The 20,837-nt window shown below is 37.1% G+C and overlaps 1 protein-coding gene across 2 annotated transcripts in view; it reads left to right on the top strand.

Moving 5' to 3' along the window:
* Positions 1-20,837, top strand: part of LOC119774940 (A disintegrin and metalloproteinase with thrombospondin motifs 14) — an 89,432-nt gene that overhangs the window by 46,977 nt on the left and 21,618 nt on the right. The window contains exons 6-11 of one of the 2 annotated variants that reach the window (XM_038272726.1): positions 3,853-4,009; positions 12,032-12,137; positions 19,208-19,351; positions 19,481-19,613; positions 19,829-19,942; positions 20,109-20,257. In XM_038272726.1, coding sequence (XP_038128654.1) covers positions 3,853-4,009; positions 12,032-12,137; positions 19,208-19,351; positions 19,481-19,613; positions 19,829-19,942; positions 20,109-20,257 — 803 coding nt within the window. The remainder of the gene's footprint in view (positions 1-3,852; positions 4,010-12,031; positions 12,138-19,207; positions 19,352-19,480; positions 19,614-19,828; positions 19,943-20,108; positions 20,258-20,837) is intronic. The other variant, XM_038272725.1, reaches the window with a different exon arrangement.

The following is a 20,837-nucleotide window of genomic DNA, read 5'->3' as shown; positions in this document are numbered from 1 at the left end:
TTTAATGACGATGCTTAGTGTCATTTTTGTCATTGTTGTCAAAAACATTTTTTTTGGTCTCATCTTAATAATGTTTCTGTGCCCTCGAAATGGCATCTGGCATGCTCAGTTGAGAACCTTTTTTTAGCTATTTTTTAGCACAGACTATCATATATTGCCAGATATAGATAGGAAACCTGTGCAACTCTTCTCTCTTGTATATTATATTTGTACACTATAAACTGAGAATCACTTGTTTAAAATGAAGCAGACACATATGAAGCTTTCTAAACAGAGGACTGGAGATAGACAAGGCTTGGTTTGATAGCATCTACAGTAATATTTTTAATATAATTACTAAAGGAGAGTGATGTAACATAAAGAAAAATGAAGGCTAAGATGCCAAAAGCCCCATGCTGGAATCTAAAACGTCCAGGGTACAGTTCCTTTGCCTATGTTTATCCAAGAAAAAGATACAACTGACTCATTTTCCACGTAAGCTATTCCGTCTGTAATCAAATGCCTTTTATTTCTACATAATTGGTTGACCACAGACCTAGCCTTTTTGGTGTTTGCTCTCTGTTTTCTGTTTATGTAGCCCCAATTGGGTAAGCACAATTAAGTCGAATGTGTCATCAGTCCCACTTCAGCGCACATTTAGAGGAAATTAAGGCATGATTCATTTCCTAACCTCCTAGTTTCTGTTTTAGATCCAAACTGAATAGGTTATATTTAATGAAGGAGAAAGTCTGACATCACTCTAAAATTTAGGTAATCATTTTCATTTAGACACAATCTCTCTGCATGTTTACAGCTTATGTAAAAACTTAGATACAAGATTTTCTTCAGTGTCAATCCATAAAGATTCATTCCTACCTAAATCGAAAATTTAAAAAAAATGTCCAAAGGAAAAAAATGAAACATTGATTTCAAGATTTTGTTTATCCATTTTCCATTTTTGTTCCATCCCCAAGTCCAACCTTTGCAGAACAACCTTGCTATTGTGCAAGAGTTCAAAAAACACAAACTTTTAAAAGAAAACTTCTGAAAAGTTTATACATGATGCAAGTATATTTCATCTTTTGTGATGTTTGATATATCAATCTATTTGGAATGATGGATACTCAAATGGATGGATACTAAAATAACATTCGGGTATTTCTTTTTATCCATGCTTCATTGAAAGATTTAAAAAATAAATAAACTCACAATACAGGCCTGGACAAAAAGGATTGTATTCTTAACTTAATATTTTGTTGTATGATCTTTCGAGGCAATCTTTACAATGATACACTTCCTGTAACTGTCAGTGAGACTTTGCTCCTCTCAGCAGGTATTTTGTTCCTCTCCTCATGAGCCAACTGCTGCAGTTGTCTCAGGTTTGAAGGGTGCCTTTTCCGAATGGGATATTTTGGCCCCTTCCAAAGATGCTTAATGGGACTGAGGTCAGGGCTCATAGAAGGTCACTTCAGAATTGACAAATGTTTTCCTCTTAGCCAAACCTGTCATGCTGAAAGATGTTACAGGCAGCATAACATTCTTCACGGCTTCTCAAGACCCTTTCACGTCTGTCACATGTGCTCAGGGTGAACCTGCTCTCATCTGTGAAAAGCACAGGGCGCCAGTGGCGGACTTGCCAATTCCGGTGTTCTGTGGCAAATGACGTCGGGCCCTCAGGCCACCCTCCTTAAAGTCTGTTTCTGATTATTTGGTCAGAGACATTCAAACCAGTGGCCTTGCTGGAGGTCATTTTGTAGGGCTCTGGCAGTGCTCCTCCTGCTCCTCCTTGCACAAAGGAGCAGATACCGGTCCTGCTGATGGGTTGTAGACCTTCTACGGCCCTGTCCAGCTCTCCTGGAGTAACTGCCTGTCTCCTGGAATCTCTTTCATGCTCTTGAGATTGTGCTGGAAGGCACAGCAAACCTTCTGGCAATGGCACGTCAATACGTGCCATCCTGGAGGAGTTGGACTGTCTGTGCAATCTCTATAGGGTCCAGGTAGCGCCTCATGCTAACAGTGACAGTGACCGTAGCCAAATTCAAAACTGGTGAAAAAGAGTCAGAAAAGATGAGGAGGGGAAAAAATGTCAGTGGCCTCCACCTGTAAAACCATTCCTGTTTTGATGGTCGTCTCGTTGTTGCTCGTCTAGTCCGCCTGTTAATTTCATTAACACCAAAGCAGCTGGAACTGATTAACAACTGCTACTGCTGCTACTTACCTGACCAAATCAATATCCCAGAAATTTAATTAACTTGATGCTATACTCTGATTACAAAGTTCTCCTTACATTTTTTGAGCAGTGTATTAAATAACTAGAACTGGAAGTTATAGTTAATAGGTCATTCAAGGGTGAAACTAATAAATTCTTATTAGTTGCTTGATTATAACTGTAATTTGCTTACCCATCAGGGTTCTTAGTCTCTTACAGAAAAGGATGGACTTCTGAACCAGCTGTTTATATCCAGTTGCCTTCACCAATTTAGTAATTCAGATGGGTATCAGAAGAGTTGGCAACAAACAGCGCAGTAAAAGCCTTTAGCCCCATATATAGGCTCACTTACTGATTAAAGGATTTTAGGCTCCCGAGGTGCTAATTAATGGACACACCTTGAATTAAAGGAATAGTACACCCAAAACATGATTAGCCTTCATTTTCTACTCACCCCCATGCTGAACAACACTCTGGAGTACTTTTTTGATATCTCAAATGCATCTGGAGATCTGGGAGGCTTCTTGCTGTCTGCTGACTGTCAAATAATGGAGGTCTATGGCGCCCGAGGCAGAAAAGTCCATAAAAGTCCACAAAAAACGTGTCAATATTCCTCCATACTGCTCGTCCAATGTATTCCAAGTGTCCTGAGTGGGTAGCGTCCATAATTTACTCGAAACGAAGTCATTTAGAATGTTTTTAGAGCATAAACAGTAGTGTATAGGATTTCCTAAAAGTGCGCGCCTGCAAGTTCACGACTCTACGGAAACCGCGGCAGACCAAACCAGATGAAAGTGCGCATTCAGCTCGGCAAATAACTCATGCTCTTCCTCAACACTGAAGTCCTCAGACATTTTTCTTTCGTTGTTTCTTTCTTTGCACAGGTAAACAGCACATTTCTTCTTCTACGCTTGCATTATTGGCAGAGCAGACGCTGAATGCGCACTTTCATCTGGTTTGGTCTGCCACGGTTTCCGTAGACTCGTGAACGCGCTTTGAGGAAATCCTATACACTACTGTTTAGGTTCTAAAAACATTCTAAATGACTTCGTTTCGAGTAAATTATGGACGCTAACCACTCAGGACACTTGGAATACAGTGGACGAGCAGTATGGAGGAATATTGACATGTTTTTTGTGGACTTTTATGGACCTTTCTGCCTCAGGCGCCATAGACCTCCATTATTTGTCCTCCAGAGTGTTGTTCAGCATGGGGGGTGAGTAGAAAATGAAGGCTAATCATGTTTTGGGTGTACTATTCCTTTAATATGTCCTTCTGATGACATTATTTTTAGTCTTTTCTAGGGGTAACATAATATTTTTTTTATTTATTTTAAAACATTCTGTTAAGTGTGGTTGAAAACAAATGCCTCACTTTCATTTTTTCATTTTCATAAAATTTTTATTTGATATTTTTGTCAGAAAAAACAATTTCTGCAACCATTTTTTTTGCTTTTAGTACGAGGGGACAAGTTTTTCCACATCTGAAGATTCTTTACTTTTAGTTGTGCAGATGTTCCTTCTCTAATGTTCTACAAATTAACAAGGGAATGTCAGGGAGCCTTATTTTAGCTGCTCAGCAGAGGACCACCTGCTGAGTGGATTGATAGGAAGGAGCAATTAAATCTCTACTCACATCCTTTCCTTTTCCTTGTCACTTTGCAGTCTGTAAGCCTGATTGAGCGGGGCAACCCATCCCGCAGTCTGGAACAGGTGTGCCGATGGGCCAACTCTCAGCAGCGCCACGACCCTGAGCATGCAGAGTACCACGATCACGCCATCTTCCTCACAAGGCAAGATTTTGGTCCCGCAGGTATGCAAGGTACTGTATTTTTCTCGATCGAGGACTGTGCAGACTGAGTGCTGATATCTGCCTCAATTCACAAAAAGGGGTTGACTTCATGTCTTTCCAAGGTAAGGTTGATGGAAACTTTGTAATGTGGGGTTACCTGCTGAGGAAATCTCCCAAAGGTGACCTCAAGGAGTGATAAATATTGTTTTCCAGAACCTTGCTGATTAAACATTGATGCAACCCTGCAAAAAAGGAGATTGGTAATCCTGAAGAACAATTTTGGCATGTAGAGAAAAACCAGATTTCTTGTTTTTTTTTTCTTTTTCTAATTAAAATTTAACCTCAGGTGCTGGTCATAAATATTATTATTGTCAAAAGAAATTATAAAGTAATTCCATTCCAAACATGAACTTATATTTCTTCTATACACACCAACGTACATATCCCAAGTTTATTTATTTAAACTTTGATTATTATAACTGACACCTAATAAAAAACCCAAATTTAGTGTGTCAGAAAAATTACAATACTGTAAAATGGTACAATATTGAAGACACCTTGGGCCACACTCTAATCAGCTACTTACTGTAGCTCAAAACACCTGCAAAGACCTTTAAATAGCCTTTCAATGTAGTTCTGTCGGCCACACAATCATGAAGGTCCGCTGACTTGAGAAATGTCCAAAAAACAACCACTGAGGAGGCAGTGGAAAGAAAAACAAATTTTTAACAGGAAACCCCCCCAGCAGGACCAGGCCTTCTGCCGAAGCTGACTGGAGGTTCAAAGACAGAAAAGCAGACATAGAAAAGGAACATAGAAGCACTAATCCATAAATACTTTCTATGTTAAAAAAGGTTACGCTAAACTAGCTTCATAGGTGGCTCTCACTAAGAAAAGAAATTAGGCAGATCAGCTCTCAGCCAGTTTTCATGCCAAAAAAGAGATGAAAGAGAGCATGTATAGTTAGTTAAGGTAAAGGCTGAGCCCAAAACTATGTTGACGACAAAAACAGACCCAACTTAATCATCCATAGTTGAAGGTGTTGATGGCAGTGTTGGGAAAGTTCTCTTTCTACGTGAACTAGTTCAAAGTTCAGTTCACACATTTTAAAATGAACTAGTTCAGTTCATAGTTCACAATTCCAAAAAAAGAACTAGTTCATAGTTCTTTTTTTTTTTTTTTTCATATATTGCTCAATTACACCATAGCCTACTGTAGAACCACAGACAGCAATTATTTTATCAGTTGTAACTCTGAAACTGTGCGTCAGATTTCATCTTCATATCCAGTTTTGAATCCTTATCCAACCAGGGTTTACATTAGCATTGGGGGGACAGCATTTCCCCATTGTTGCTTTAATGCTTTGTTGCTGTCCATCACTTCACACTAGTAGCAGCTGCAGCTTTCACCCCTACAGTATATTCTCAAAAACATCAGGAAAAATGTGCTGCTTGAATGGTCTTTTTTATGAGTAATTATTAAAAGAAAAATAGGAAAGTAGTCTTTAAGGTGCAAATGTTTTTTTTTTTTTTTTATATAATTTTTTCCATTTGAAATTCCATTTCAATACATACTAAAAAGGAATACTGGAATCCTGGAAAATTATACCAGGCAGGTTTAACAAACAAGTCACATGGATAGTAAAACCCTCAAGAACAGGGGTCTTCTATGTTTTCCAGACCAAGGACCCCCAAACTGATGGCGAGATGGAGCGGGGACCCCCTATTTATATATATTGTATGAAATTGTGTCCTATAGTCACTCTATTACAGATGGAGTAATGTAAAGAAATTAATTTCTCCCTGGGATTATTAAAGTTTTTCTGATTCTGATTCCTGGTTGTTGTGAAGGAAACGGTGTCCAGCTTGAAAGAGCTCCTGTGTGTCGCTGAATGTGAGCATTGATGACTGAAAGACATCTTCTGCCTCCATTTATCTGTTTACTACAGTGTGTTGATTTCATGTTAATGAGTATTTAAAGACATTTCAATTAGTGGGGGAAAAAATGTAGGGGGGGAATATAAAAATATCAACTAACCATGCAGACCCTCATGCAGTACCTCCGTAGACCCCCTAGGGGTCGCGGATCCCCTGTTGAAGACCTCCGCTCAAGAAGATTTTACTAACAAACTGAGGGACCAGGCTGAGGTAGGAATTTAAGGTTACTGAAGTGCAGATTTTTTTACTGAAAGCCGGCGGGTAAACTTGTTGCCAACATCCTCACCGACCACCTGGTCATAAACCTGTTTTAAGTCGCCTCCATGCTGCTGTGGCTTCCACGCTGCATTTTGTTTTGATGACGCACGCGGCTGTAGGCTACGACGCTGGTAGCTGGTGTTGCCAGATTGGGTGTTTTTCCCGCTACATATTAAGGCCTGTTTACGGTGTGATTTAGCCGGGGTTTCGCCTGGAGGGCTTTATAGAAATCTGGCAACCTATTGAACGGAGTTGAACTGAGAGAGCGTGCTGTTCACAGACGCCAGAATGAACAAGTTCACAATGACGTTCATCAGGCAATAATGCAGTACGTTCAGTTCACGTTCGCCCAAAATATGAACGAGTTCATGAACTTTCGTTCAATGAACGCGTTCAGGCACAACACTGGCAGCAGCTGCTATTACCTACCAAACAGGACCAGACTAGGTGAAGCTACTATGATGGGAAAAAGCACCGGGAACATAAAGTTAGGGGTTACACTAATAGATGCTGCAGAATTGGGGGCTGGAGGAACAATGAAACAGAACATTGAGAAGTGGTCCCTTTGTCCTCAAGCAGTCTAAGCCTAGAGCAGCATAACTATAGAGATAGCTCAGGATATCCTGAACCACTCTAACTATAAGCTTTATCTAAGAGTGAAGTTTTAAGCCTAGCCTTAAAAGTAGACATGGTGTCTGTCTCAATAACTAAAACTGGTAGTTGGTTCCATTGGAGAGGAACCTGATGACAAAAAGATCTGCCTCACATTACATGTACGGATTATGTTTAGAGATTCTCGGAACCACTAGTAAACCGGCAGATTGAGAGTAAAGTCTCCCGTTAGGAACATAATGAGTGATTCGATCTCCGATACCAGATGGAGCTTGGTTGTGTAGGGCATTATATGTAAAAAGAAGGATTTTAAATTGTGTTCTGAATTTAACAGTAAGACAATAAAGCAAATGTAAAATAGGAGAAATTGGATTGCTCGTTTTAATTTTAATCGGAACTCTGGCTGCAGCATTTTGGATTCACTAAAGCCTTTTAACTACAGTCTGTGGACTTCCTGATATTAAAGAATTACAAAAGTCCAGCCTTGAAGTAACCATGCATGGACTAGTTTCTTAGCATCACCCATGGATAAGATATTTTAAATTTTTGCAATACTCAGAGATGAAACAAGAAATGCTACTAACCTGTTCAATATGGGAAACAAATGACAAGTCCTAATCAAAACTTATAGCAAGGTTTTTTTTTTTATATTATCATTTTAGCCCACTTTGAAATGACCACTATCTGACTTCAGTAAGAGACAGTATCACAGCATCACCCTTTCTGGGCTAAAGACACAAAACCGTGGACTGCTGCTAAGTGATACTAAGTTATGCTCTCTGATTAAAGTAAAATAGTTTTGTCCTTTGGAAATCAAGGTCCCAGAGACTGGAGAAAGAGAGAAAAGGCACAGAATCCGGATTGCTTTGAGTCCAGTTTAAAGTTCCCACAGTCAATACTGGTTTATGCTGCCATGTCATCTGCTAGAGTCAGCTAGCAATAAATGGTTTAAGGACAATAGTATTCCCTTTCTTAATTGGCCAGCAAACTCACCTGACCTTAACCCCAAAGACAATATATGAGCTATTGTGAAGAGGACAATGCGATAAGCAACACCTAACAATGCCATGATGCATTGCTGCAGCAAGCCAGACTAAAGGAACCCCAACAAGTATGGAGGACTACACATGCTCATACTATTCATGTTCAAGCTTTCTGTAAGGAATGAGTATAATATATAAGTTTCACTTTTGGAATTGATTTACTAAAATAATTCAGCATTTTCATAATATTCATATTTTATGACTAGCACCTGTATATCTAAGTTTGCATGTATGCAAAAGTAGGTAATTATGTGCAATACATGTTGTTTTCACCCTGTGTTTCTTTTTTACAGCCCTTCAAAACAAACTTTGAAGTGAGCAGCCAAACCTGCACAAAAAACTGTCTCAAGAATCAAAGAACTTTTACAGAGTTAAAGCTTGGTATCTTGTTTTAGCCTGTGCACAGTCGCAATCCCTGATTTACATTTGTTAAGTTCAGAGGATAGCCTCAGGCTGCCGGATTTGCTTGTCATTCCCCCCGATGTTGCCATAGATACGGTTATGTTGTGCTCACAACAAGCGCAGTTTCTATAGCATGTTACACCATGTTGCTATGTCTCTCCGTCAGGAGAAGACCTCGCACGTTCTTGTCAGTCTTCAGCCATGGGATGGTAGATTCTATAACCAAATATAGATTTTGAGAGGGTGGAAAGGATTTTTAGGAGGTAAATGAAGATACCACAGATAACAGTTTCATTTAGCCATAAATCAAATATTATATAAGTGTTTTCTAGATCGTGTTTTAAGTTTATAGGAGACAGTGCTTTGCAGCAACAGTCATAACTGATGAATGTTTTCTAGATATTTTCATGTTGCAACCACAAAGCCAATGTCTTACATTGATTTAGTTAATGTGGCACACTGACAAAGTATTGCATATTTTTAAAAGTGGAATAAAATATAGATGCTTTTTCATAATTTTTACCAAAAATAAATAAGTGAGAAACGTATTTTTATTCAACCTCCATTACTTTGAAACAGAAATATAATTCAATGCAAGAGCGTATGAGATTAATGTCATGTAAAACCTTTCTCTGAAGGCGTGCATTACAATAGGAGATATCAAAAGGCCCATTCTAACTTTGGAGGAGTTGCAGAGGGGAAAATCTACAAACTAGGCAACATATTAATTATACCCTTGATGGAATTGGCTGCAATGATCAAGTGGCAATTAAGTTTTTGTTTACAGAAAGCTATCAGAAGACAAAGAAGGCTTGACACTTGAGGCTTCATCCAAAATTATCTTCTTTCTAACTCCTGTTCTTTCACCTTTGAACAGTAGATCGACAGATTAACAGAAAGAACTCTACCATGTGTAGAAAAGGAATTCTAGAGTGCTGTGCTGAATTATTAAAAGCAGCCTTAAGTCTTTAAGTCTCCTGAAAAAGGACTGCAAAAATACAAGTTACATAAATGTATCAAATGAATGAAGCTCTTCATCATACAAACCAAATTTATAAAAATTTGCATGCATTTGCCTGTGTCACACACACATTACATGTAATGTATTTTCAGTCATTTAAGTGAGGTGGTCTATGCCAACATGTAATGTCACGCTAAGGCTTGTGGGATTTCTTATTGCTACTAAGTACCAGATAGGAATGTTTCGAGGTCCCAAAGCTAAAGAAAGTATGATATGAAGCATACAGTCCCCTTTCCCTACAGTATCTCCCTCTTTCTGCTAGCAGTGGAATGCTGTGGCTAAAGAGTTCTTATTCATTTAATCCTTTCAGATGCAGCCAGAGGTTTACCTTTTAGCAGCTGCTGAATCTGAAAACACACCAAATATAGTCCTTAAGGGCTGGATTTCCCTCATATTACAGGTGTTCAATCAGTGCAAAATACCAATCTAATAAATGAGCCATTAGGAGACATCTGCAGAATGCAAAGGTATAGCTATTTTTTCTCTTATGCAAAACCGTGTAGAAAAACATCAATCACAGGTTTAGATAATGGCATGTTCTTGTACTAGAAAGACCAGGTTACAGGTCAGACTTAATTCCAATCTCAGGCTTGGTTGGAAAAGATAAATCACAGTAAAACAGAGGTTTTTGGCTGTAATGTGAAAAAAAATAAAATCATGCAAACATAATTTTTACATGTTCAAGGCATGCTATATGATACCTGAGTTTATAAGAATTATTGCATCACTTTGTTCCATCAGGAAAAAAATGTTACTGCTGCTGCATGTTTGTGCTTCAGCGTGCAAATATAGAGCTGCTCTCTTCATTGCAATGTTTCAGCATTTCCCTTTATCTGCCTTTGAGATAAAGAGTCATGCTATATCTGCTTTCACGTGTCATTTCTTTCACCTGCAACATTAATAAGCTCTTGTACTGTCATTTATTACTATAGTCATCAGCAGTATGAATTGGAAATATGAAATAGCATATAGAGCAGTCATATCATGAATAATAAAATCCCATTACACTACAACTGTAATAACTTGCTGCCAACGTTTCTTATTCATCACCAACCAAATAACACAAGAGCTTTTATCACCAGCTGTTTGCCTGCTGCATTTTCTGCTTTTTACCTGCATGCCAAAAAAAAAAAGTCCTCTGGAGGTCAGCTAGCATGAGCATTTCTCTGAAAGCTGCCAAAAAAAAGGCTCAAAAGAGCCTGCTTCTGGACCATGCCAAATGCTTAAAGCTGAATCGCTGCACACCTCTTGATCGAGTTATGTTTTTTGTTTGTGCTTTGCCTCAAAGTTTGTTGCCATGTTGAAATTATACTGTCATGACAGCTGGATGTAGCTTTATGTATCTTGGAGAAATGCTGCGTCACAGATGTATTGGGCTTGTGTTTGCTCATCATTACCATGATGCAAGCTGCTCATGCTGTTTTCATTTCACATGTAAGGCCATTAGTGTTGCCTTTTTTTCAAGCCTTTTGCCAGTCAGAGGCTCAAGAGGTTTCCTGTCGAGTAGTTACTGAATCAGAGTAAAATGAAACCACTCACACCTCATTACAAAAACAAACCACTCAGTTACTTTTATCCTTCAGAAAATCATTAGAAGTGGTTTACCTTGAATACTTGAGATTGCTACTTTCTGAATACAATATTCTGCCCAATTGGAACACTAGTAACGGAAGAAATTGATTTTTTAAGGATCTAAGCAATCATTGTTATGGTATATTTAAAGTCTAAATTAACTGCAGATTTGGTTTGAAGACCTGCTGTCACGGCGAGTCCATAATTATTCATTTTGTACAGTTTGCTAGGGTATCTAATGTAAATGCGGAGAGGAAAATACCGGTACATATATAATGAACATTTCAACATTTTTTCAGTGAAAATATTTCCACTACTGATGTAAAATTCACACTACATGCTGTCAGCAACCCAAGTAAAAACCCAATGCAAGCAAAATAAAGGAAGGTTTTGTGTAATAAATTGATTTAACACAAGGTAAATATAGAAAATATGATTTAAGGAAGTTTAAACAGCATTTAAAGGAATGAAAAAAATGTTACCTGTACACATTTTCAAGCAGTCAGTATAAGCTCATATCGACTGGCTTAAGTTGGTCTATAAATAGGTTTCTCATTACCAGTTTATTGCACAGCAGGTATGGTGGAAGAATGGCTCTGCACACAACTTGGAAATATCAATACAGTTGTCTTTCCACATGTGGTACTGGCAGACGTTAAATAATTGAGAAAATGATGTGTGAGGAGACATTCTTTGTAAGGATAAAACAAACGGGGATTTTTATTGCAAACTCACAGCCAAGAAAAACATTAATTAGTAAATCACCTCGTATAAATTTAATTAAAAAAATCTTGGTAAGACCTAAGCTCAAGACTGCATTAAAAAGATCCCCAGATCTTTATAAGATCTGAGGAATGTTTGTGTGAAAAAAGAGGGTTAAAATCACCCCTTTGTAATGGATGTTAATCAAATATTGTCTTCAGAGTTAATGAGATATCCTAAAGAAACAAAGGCTTTTCTACAAGGTATTATTTCAGTAAAGATGTTCAATAGATATCTCTAGTTTCATTTAACTTTATTATTCATGACATCATTTTTGGTGTTATTATGATTTCCCTGAATGCTGGGTTCTTACTGACATCTGGTATGAACTTTCTGTTAAATGGCTTGTGTGGACTGTACTGAAAAAATGCTATATAATATATAGTGTAAATTCTTCAATCTTTTTCTTGATTTTTGGGGCTGTATGATCTCTTCTCTTGCCTAGGTTATGCTCCAGTTACTGGCATGTGTCACCCGCTTAGGAGCTGCACCTTGAATCATGAAGACGGCTTCTCCTCTGCCTTCGTGGTGGCTCACGAAACAGGTCATGTGTAAGTAACAGTCTTATAAAGAAAGGCTTTAGAATCTCTCTAAGTTTTAAAATAGTTTTTATGGCTGTCTGTGACTTTGTGCTTAATATTTTTTATAAGCAAGCACAATATTTGACAAGTCATTCTAATGTCATATAATGAGATGTAAGGTATATCACATTAGTATTACTGAATGAATAAATGTGAAAAAGAACAGACATGATGTATGCACAAAAAGATATGCACTTCACATCCTGCAGCTTTTTACTTTTTTACAGAAAAAAGGAACAAGAAAAGAAAAAAGAATGGAAATTAATTACTAAAATAAATTTTACATCAGTATCATAAAAAGAATAAATTTGCAAAAGAGCAGAAAGAAAACAAAATTAACATTCTGCAGCTTTTTACCTTTGAAAAAATATAAAAATAGAGAAAGGAGGAGAAAAGGATTAAAAAGAAAATAAAATAATAAAAAGGGTGGGGTCCATTAGTACTGTAGGAGGACAAAGACCAAAGCGAATTAAACTGTGTCGGAAAAGGGCTTTAAACACTGTAGAATTTATCATAGTTGACCTTTACTAAATATCTAATCTTCTCTAATTTCAGAAAAGACATGGTGTCATTGAGGCACTGGCTGCTAGAGAGGTTTAGTTTAGTTAGAAGGAAGGAGAAGAGGGTGTCTTTCCAGTAAAGAAGTAAAGGCTTAAACATTTAATAAGAATTAAACCAGTTATAGTCAGATGAAAGTCAAAACATAGCCATTAGGGGGCAGATTTTAAAGGTCACTGAAAAAGTCTTTAATATAAAAACATTATTTTGCTAATAAGCATGCGATGAGCAGGAATTTAGCTCCTTTAAATGTAGGTAATTTATTTTAGAAATGATTAGTGTGAAATCATTATGCATTTTCTGTAAGCTGTAGAGATTCAAACTGCATGCATATAATCAGGTACTTTTCATAGACATCCAGGAGGCGCTGTAAAGCCAGTTTTTATTTTATTATAGTTTCAACTGTCTGACCCAAACTGTCAGCCTCACATGAAAGGAAATTGGTTATGAGTTTTAATAACCTAAGGTCCGTTAAAGCTCAAGTCTATAAGAAGCTGGAAGATGATCAAACACCACTGTATGTCCACGGTGAATTGAGTAATACACAAAGAGGGACTGAGGAGATGCCTACATACAATAAAAAGTGCATGCTTAGAAATGAGCTTTAAGCATGAGGAAAATCTATAGCTTCCAAGATGAGTTATCCGAAGCCAAAAAAGAAAATGTTTTTCATCCGTTGAGGCAAAAGCAGATTTGTTTGCCAAAATGTGAGTCAAGATCAAGCATGGTGATGATTGCATTATTCTGTGGGTTTCTGATGCCAGTTATGCTACTACAGTACATTCCATCAACTATTTGCAATTTATGAAAACATCAAAATTCTTTAGTTTCACTTTAAATCAACACATACTGCAGATAATTCAAATGTAAAGTTGGTGTGATAACAAAATATTAGAAACAATCATCAAAAGGGTTTAATAAGGTAAAAGGTCTAGTAATATGGGGCTAGTTCTGCCTTATTATGGTAAAATAAAGGTCAATGCAAAGAGGCTTTACCATTTCTGATAGAAAGAGAGTGGTCCAATCTGTTTTCAGATTTGTACTAGTGCCATTTCAAGGGACATGTATGTAAATATTATTTGAGGTGTATGTACATATTAGAGCCTTCGAAAATTTGATTTAATTTAGGGAAAATCCAAAGTAAGTTAAAAAATAAAAAAAATTATGTAAAACAATGTAAAACTTAAATTATGCTTAATAAAGGTTGGTCATGAATGTATTTGGGAAACTTTAAAATCCACATGTGATAGTTTTAGCATATTGAGTTGTGGTGTTAAGGAAATTCCATTTTTATGTTTCTTATGATGGGATGGACAAGGCTTTTCTTTCCTCCTCTCTAGCATCTGGTTTGTAATAGTTGCCAAGTTGGCTTGGTCACTACAAGTCGCTACTATCTGCATTATTTTAAGAAAGAGCTATGATAGTTTCTATGACCTGCTTTTTTAGTATAATCTAATAATCAACATTTCATCCATGTCCAGACTCGATAGTCAAACTTTCTGTTCTTTTACATTTTTTTAATCGTATAATTACATCTGAATTGAATGGCGTGTTCTTCCTTTTGTCATGAACCGAGGACAGATGGACCCAGTATTCAAGGCGAGACAAACACTAAAACCCTCTTTCCACTGGCAGCTAGGATCCAGGACATGAACCATAAAATAAAACTGAACAGAAAGACTGACAGAAAGACAAGCAATGATCTGGCCCTGAATGCTCAGGCTGAACTGAATATAAACCAGAGGAAACAGGTGAGGGGAATAAATTATAATTGAGGCTGGGAAGGAAGAGGGCAGGTGAGAGGAATTACTAATTAGGGGAGAGCAAACAGGCCAGATCATGACACCTTTCCCTTTTTGATAAGCTGCTAAGAGTGATGGGATTTTTGTTTTATCCCAGTGGAAATAAAAGACGATTCTTTAGTTATTTCTTTATACTGTATGGTGATTGCTATGGGTTCCCCTGATAATGATTTTTATGATTTATTCCCACAGGATTAAACTAACTTAGATAAAAGACTTAGTTTTTACTAGTGTTTTACCAATACCACCAATACTCAGTTAAAAGTATTGATGATTGTCCAAAAGTGGAACGTGCAATAACTGATTACGAAATATAAGCTATTCAACTTAATCTTTTAATTTGAGCATTTCATTCTTAGGTATTTTATGCTTTCCATGCAAATATAAAACAACATGTATATGTTGCCTGGAAGTTAGTAAGGAATCTAAATACAGGTAAATACAAAATAAAATCATTTTATAAACCTGTGTTTATAAAACTGGAGCTCCTCTTAGTAACTCATTTATAATCACATTTGCTCTTGATGAATTGTGAACAAAATACAGAACAACAATTTTAGTCAGACTGACTTTATTAGATTTATTTTGTTTTCATCAAGACACCTGAGCTTCTTTGATGAACTCCAATAGCTCAGTGTGAAAAACAGCTGATCCCAGGCTGTTCTCTACATCCAGCCTGTTCCTCTGCTTGGTTTTGATATGTGTCACAGCTGAAGGTGAACTCAAACATATAAGAGAAACTCACTTTTTCTTATATGTTTCTAGCCTGTTTCATTTTTCAATTGGTTCCTCACAAAACAAAACAGATCCCCGCCCTATTTTATTTCATTACCTAAGAAATCTAATATTTTCATGTACTCCTTGCAATGCACTTGCGGACCACTAGGGGTAATAGTACCCCCGGTTGGAAATCACTGCTCTACAGTGTTCTGTACTGTATATGATACCCTATTTATTAGGAGGTAACTTATGTTTTACATAGGGTTTGTCTCCTCCATTTTTTGTAATGATAAAGGAGTGGTAGCCTATTGGTTAAAACTGAAATCCAGAGGTTCTGAGTTCAAACCCCACTCCCAAGGACTGCCACTCTAGGTCCCTGAGCAAGACCCTTAAAGAGCTGGTTATACTCCCACAGCAGTGTGTCGCAGTGAGCTTGTCGCAGGTTTAAAGCAGACATTTTTGATTTAAGTTTGCATGACAACATGGTACATGAGGGTGAAAAAGAGAGGTAATCCAGGTGGAAAAAGGGTCTCGTGCACCTCGCTCTTCTAGCTGGTCCAGCTTCATGAGTTGTTTTCTGCAATGGCAGTCATACCAACAAAACAAGCCGGTAGGGTACCAAACAGGAAATACGCATGAGTAGAGCGGATGTAGATTTGACAAATCAGAGGCCTCCTGCCTGCTGCACTGTCTGCAGTCGCCTACAATTTGGGAGAGGTGTCTGCGGAGGGGGCTCACTGCGACACCTACCGTACGCAGACGACCTGGTTTCAAACTCCCACACTGCTCCCCAGGCACCGCAGAATGGCAGCCCCCTGCTCCCCAAGAGGATGGGTTAAATGCAGAGATTGAATTTTGTTGCTTTGTACTGGTGACAGTGTAATGAAAATAAAGTTGAATTCAATTCTTAAAGTTGTGCAAAACCTCTGCCTATTTGCAGACTTCTTTCTCCTTTTTATTTTGACTGAAGTATAATGAAGTGCTGTAACATTTGTGAACCCAGGCCTCCTACTGGCACGAGAATCCAGAGCCAGCCGAACACAGTTGATTGTCTGTCATATTGCACAAAAGAAGAAAAAGGACAAGGTCAACAACGTTTCATCCCATTAGCCTTTGACAGAAGCAGACTGTGTTCTGTGCCTATTGCCAATTAAAGGTCTCTGGCCTTCAGATGAACAGCCACCCAAATACTTCTTTTGATTCCATCGCCCACCCATTTGTCAACCTTTTTAAAACCTGTTATTGCACTTATTGTTACCAAGTGATTTTTAATATTTGTTGACAATATTAAGTCAAATAAACGAGTGCATCCAGTTTCATCAAAAAGTAACTTTGTCATTGTAAAGGTGAAGCTAAAAATTATTTTAATATTTCAAATAATTATTTCTACCAATTGCAATGTTTATAGCTTATAGCTAATAAAGTTGCAAAACTCGGTGCTTACAAAATTTTTGTGTTTCATTTAAAAAAGGATTTTTAGGCAACAAATACTACCTGCTGATTATACTATGCACTGTTCTTTTGCAATTCTTGGTTAGGTCTGCTTTTACATAAATTATTGCCTTTATGCTGATGATGAAACAATCAGCCAGAAACTTTTTTATGTCCTTTAGAACCAAAATCAGTTGATATTTAGAATGAACCGAAGTAATTATTGAAATATCTCAATATATGATTGCTCTGCAATGAACTATAGACCTGTCCAGGTCGCACCCCACCTTTCTCCCAAACTGTACCAGCCACCTGTGACCCTGACGAACAAGCAGTAGAGGATGGATGGAAATAATAAGTCATGTTTGATTTTAATTTGTCAGTGAAATTATACAAATAATTTATTCTTTTTAATTTATCGAGATATAATTATTAAATTAATTTGTCTTGAAAGAGTTTGAATGCTTAGGCTTGTGATCAGTTCAAGCGAGTTTCTTATGTCGCTGAGTGCTATTTCAGTTTATTTTTCTCTGCTGACGTTTTTAAACTAAGGTCCATGGTCTGTAATAATAATAATCATCATCAGTGGCTTATTTGTTCTCAGCCTAAAAGGAAGGAGGGAAAGATTTTATCTGAAAATAATTCTCTGTTCAAATGCACTTTGTTTGCTTCGACTTAATTTTAGTCTCAAGTGCAGATGAAATGAAGAGTATCATTTTAAAAACAATTATATTTTTCACAACTGATGAGTGAAGTAAACTTTTTTGAGTGATTGAACCTACTTTATATGAGCATGATAGTTTCTTATGGGTTTGATCAGCTTTATAGTTCCAGCTCTAATCTCTGAATAAAACAAGTATCTTGCGAGCTATTGTCATGGTTACTCTTTGATATAGTCAGTCCAAGCTTGTTCCAGTCAGTTGAATGAAAAACTTGATGTTCCTGTGTCATCATGCATGCAAGCAAAGTAAAAGACAGGAAGCCTTTTCACCATACAACCTCTATCTCGCATGCAGAGGTAATCTTTTGGCTTTATCAACAGGATCACAGAGAAGTGACGCTGGTTGAATGAATATGGTATGGCAATTATGCCTCTCAGAAAAAGGAAACACGCAGATTCAGTTTCTTTTGTATGAGCTTACAGTCCTATATTTATTCAGGAAGAAAGTATTACTGTATGTTTATTGGATAGATTTTTTTCTCTATTCCTCATCATGTCTATATCGAGGATTTAATAAAGTAGTTAAAGAAGCTGGAAAACCAAATATAGATGCGTGATATAGCGCTGTGATTAAGCAATTATTGTATGCAGATGATCTTGTAACTTCTTACTCTACTGTATATAATGCACTGAAAAAAATAATGCACCGCTTTTGGCATTTACTTAATTATATTTAGACACTTTAACACAATTGTCTTATGTCCTAAAAATTGTGTTAAAGTAACTAAGTATGATTAAGTAAAGGTTAGAAGTCTGACTTGTCTCAATGAGGAAATTAAGAGAAGATACCTGGTTTTAACCCCCTCCTACACTTTATATCTGATTGCCATACTGGCGATTGACAAAGAGTGTCAGCTAGTGTTAAAACAGGAATAAAAGCTGGTATACAGAGGTGGAAGTAATGAGGAATGGTTCTTTAATGCATACCAGAAAAGAGTTAGAGGCAGGACGCAGCACAAGGAGGAGCTGCAGCCTGTTATATTATGGCCGCACATAATATGCCATACTTTTTGAACCACTAGCTTAAGGGCACAGTTACTAATCTGTGTGTACAATGAGACTGCAGTGTTTAAACCTTACAAAGACTCATTGAATACATATCTGTTGGACTCTAAACTCTCATAAACTCTTTTTTGCCAACTGTGCTCGCAAACAACTTTGTTTCTGCCCTACTGTCTCCGTCCTTATGACTTAATAAACTATTTATAATAGAAAAACTCAGTCAGCCAAGGGTGCAAAATGTTTAGTCTAACTTTAAGGATTTCAGTTTTCTTTAGCTCTACAGCTGAGATTACAGTGTTGAAACCAACTGTATGTACTCTGCAAAGATATTGATTGTTCAACACCTTTTAGCCACAACGAGAAATACCCCTAACCATTGGGCTTTCTATACTTTCTCCTTAAAAAACTATTGATTCTTAAACTTTCTAAATTACGACCTCAAACTCCTCTGTAATATTTGATATATTCTGTGATAGGCCATAACAAAGTAGTTAATATTTGTGAAGTGGAACGCAAAGGGTACATGTTTTATGAATCTTTTCTTATTTCAAATCTTAATATGTATTTGCTGTACTAGTATTTTGCAACCTTGTAAAAGTTTTTCTCTCAAACATTATTATATGTTTAGCTCCAACCATCTTCCCACGAATTCTGTCACTTTTCCTTCACTACATGACTGAGAACAAAATATAAGCAGAATCTTAATTAGCATTAAAATTGCCAAATATGTTATTTACTGAACTGAATTTTAAACAAAAGAAAGATAAAACTTTACTTTAAATCTTTATCTTTTTTTTTTTCCATAGGCTAGGTATGGAGCATGATGGCCAAGGGAATCGTTGTGCTGACGAAACCAGTATGGGCAGCATCATGGCTCCACTTGTCCAAGCAGCTTTCCATCGTTATCACTGGTCACGCTGCAGCAAACAGGAGCTCAACAGATATATTCAGTGTGTTTTGCTTCTCCCACACCACTTTATATAGTATTCTTCTGGTTCCGTAAGAATTTAGAGCAGTTTTCCCAATATCTCTCATGATATATAATATTTAAGTGTGATTTATTTCACTCTTTTCCACAGCTCCTATGACTGTCTTTTGGATGATCCCTTTGAACACAAGTGGCCCAAGCTCCCTGAGCTTCCTGGAATTAATTATTCAATGGATGAGCAGTGCCGTTTCGATTTTGGTGCCGGTTACAAAATGTGCACAGCTGTAAGTCTTGCATATTTGAAGAGATTTATTGTATTGACTGATGACAACTACTTGTTTTTTCTGAGCAAGTCATGCATGTCCACATTTAAAAAATTTGGACATGAATTAGAGAGTATATTATTGTTTAAAAATGCAGTGAAATTCATAATTTTAGAATGTTCAGAGAAAAAACTGATGTTGGTATATATTCTAAAATAAGGTTTTTTATTACTTAGTTTCGAACCTACGATCCTTGTAAGCAGCTGTGGTGCAGCCACCCAGACAACCAGTATTTCTGTAAAACGAAAAAAGGTCCTCCTGTAGATGGGACAGAGTGTGCACCTGGAAAGGTAGGAAATATAACTAAAGCATAACCTTTTTAAAAAAAATCTGATTCATAATGATAGAAAACCTTTGGGTAAACCGACCGTCTATTATGATATTTCTGAATATTGTGACCCATATTTTAACCCTTCTGATGTTAAGGAATCTCTTTCATGTTACTGTTTTGTTCAGTGGTGCTTCAAGGGTCATTGCATCTGGAGGTCCAGTCAAGAACCGCAGGGACATGACGGAAACTGGGGCTCATGGTCAAAGTTTGGATCGTGTTCCAGGACATGTGGAGGTGGTGTTCGCTCTCGCAGCAGACAGTGCAACAACCCCCCGTGAGTCCTGAAGCAGTGATGAGTCTGATCCAAGTCAAAGTTATGGCCTCCTAAGTGAACCTAATGCTCATCAAAGAGATAACATACTGTAAAACTATGATGGCAGAGCTGAGTAGAACTGTTCTGATCACATAGTGAAGTCACAAGGCTTCAAAAGTATAATCTTGTATTTTATATTTTGTAATGTTGAACATGTCATTGAGATTTTATATGATGGACAAAAATCGAAGTAGTGTGCAAGTCTCAGGTAGTAGCAACGATTTATCATAATCTGATAAGGATTATTATAATGAGTGTGGCATAACTGCAAATCCCAAAGACATGGATGTTCAGCTTAATTGACTTAGCAGATAGAATAAAGAGAGGTTTACAGCAATGCAGGTTTATGTATATCTGAGATTTCAATAGTAAGATAATTCAAAGTACTGTACATAATATGAAAACACAGATAAAAGTACATTGCAAAAATAATTCTTAAATTATAATAAATGGTTGATAATGAAATTAAGAAATTTGGTCCACAAAATTAAACTAATAACATTTCAATAGACTGGAGATAGACTAGCGACCTGTCGAGGGT

The sequence above is a fragment of the Cyprinodon tularosa genome, unplaced genomic scaffold (assembly GCF_016077235.1).
Source record: "Cyprinodon tularosa strain WSP-4 unplaced genomic scaffold, ASM1607723v1 ctg84, whole genome shotgun sequence".
Classification (NCBI taxonomy): Eukaryota; Metazoa; Chordata; class Actinopteri; order Cyprinodontiformes; family Cyprinodontidae; genus Cyprinodon; species Cyprinodon tularosa.
This window is presented reverse-complemented; position numbering and strand designations above follow the sequence as displayed.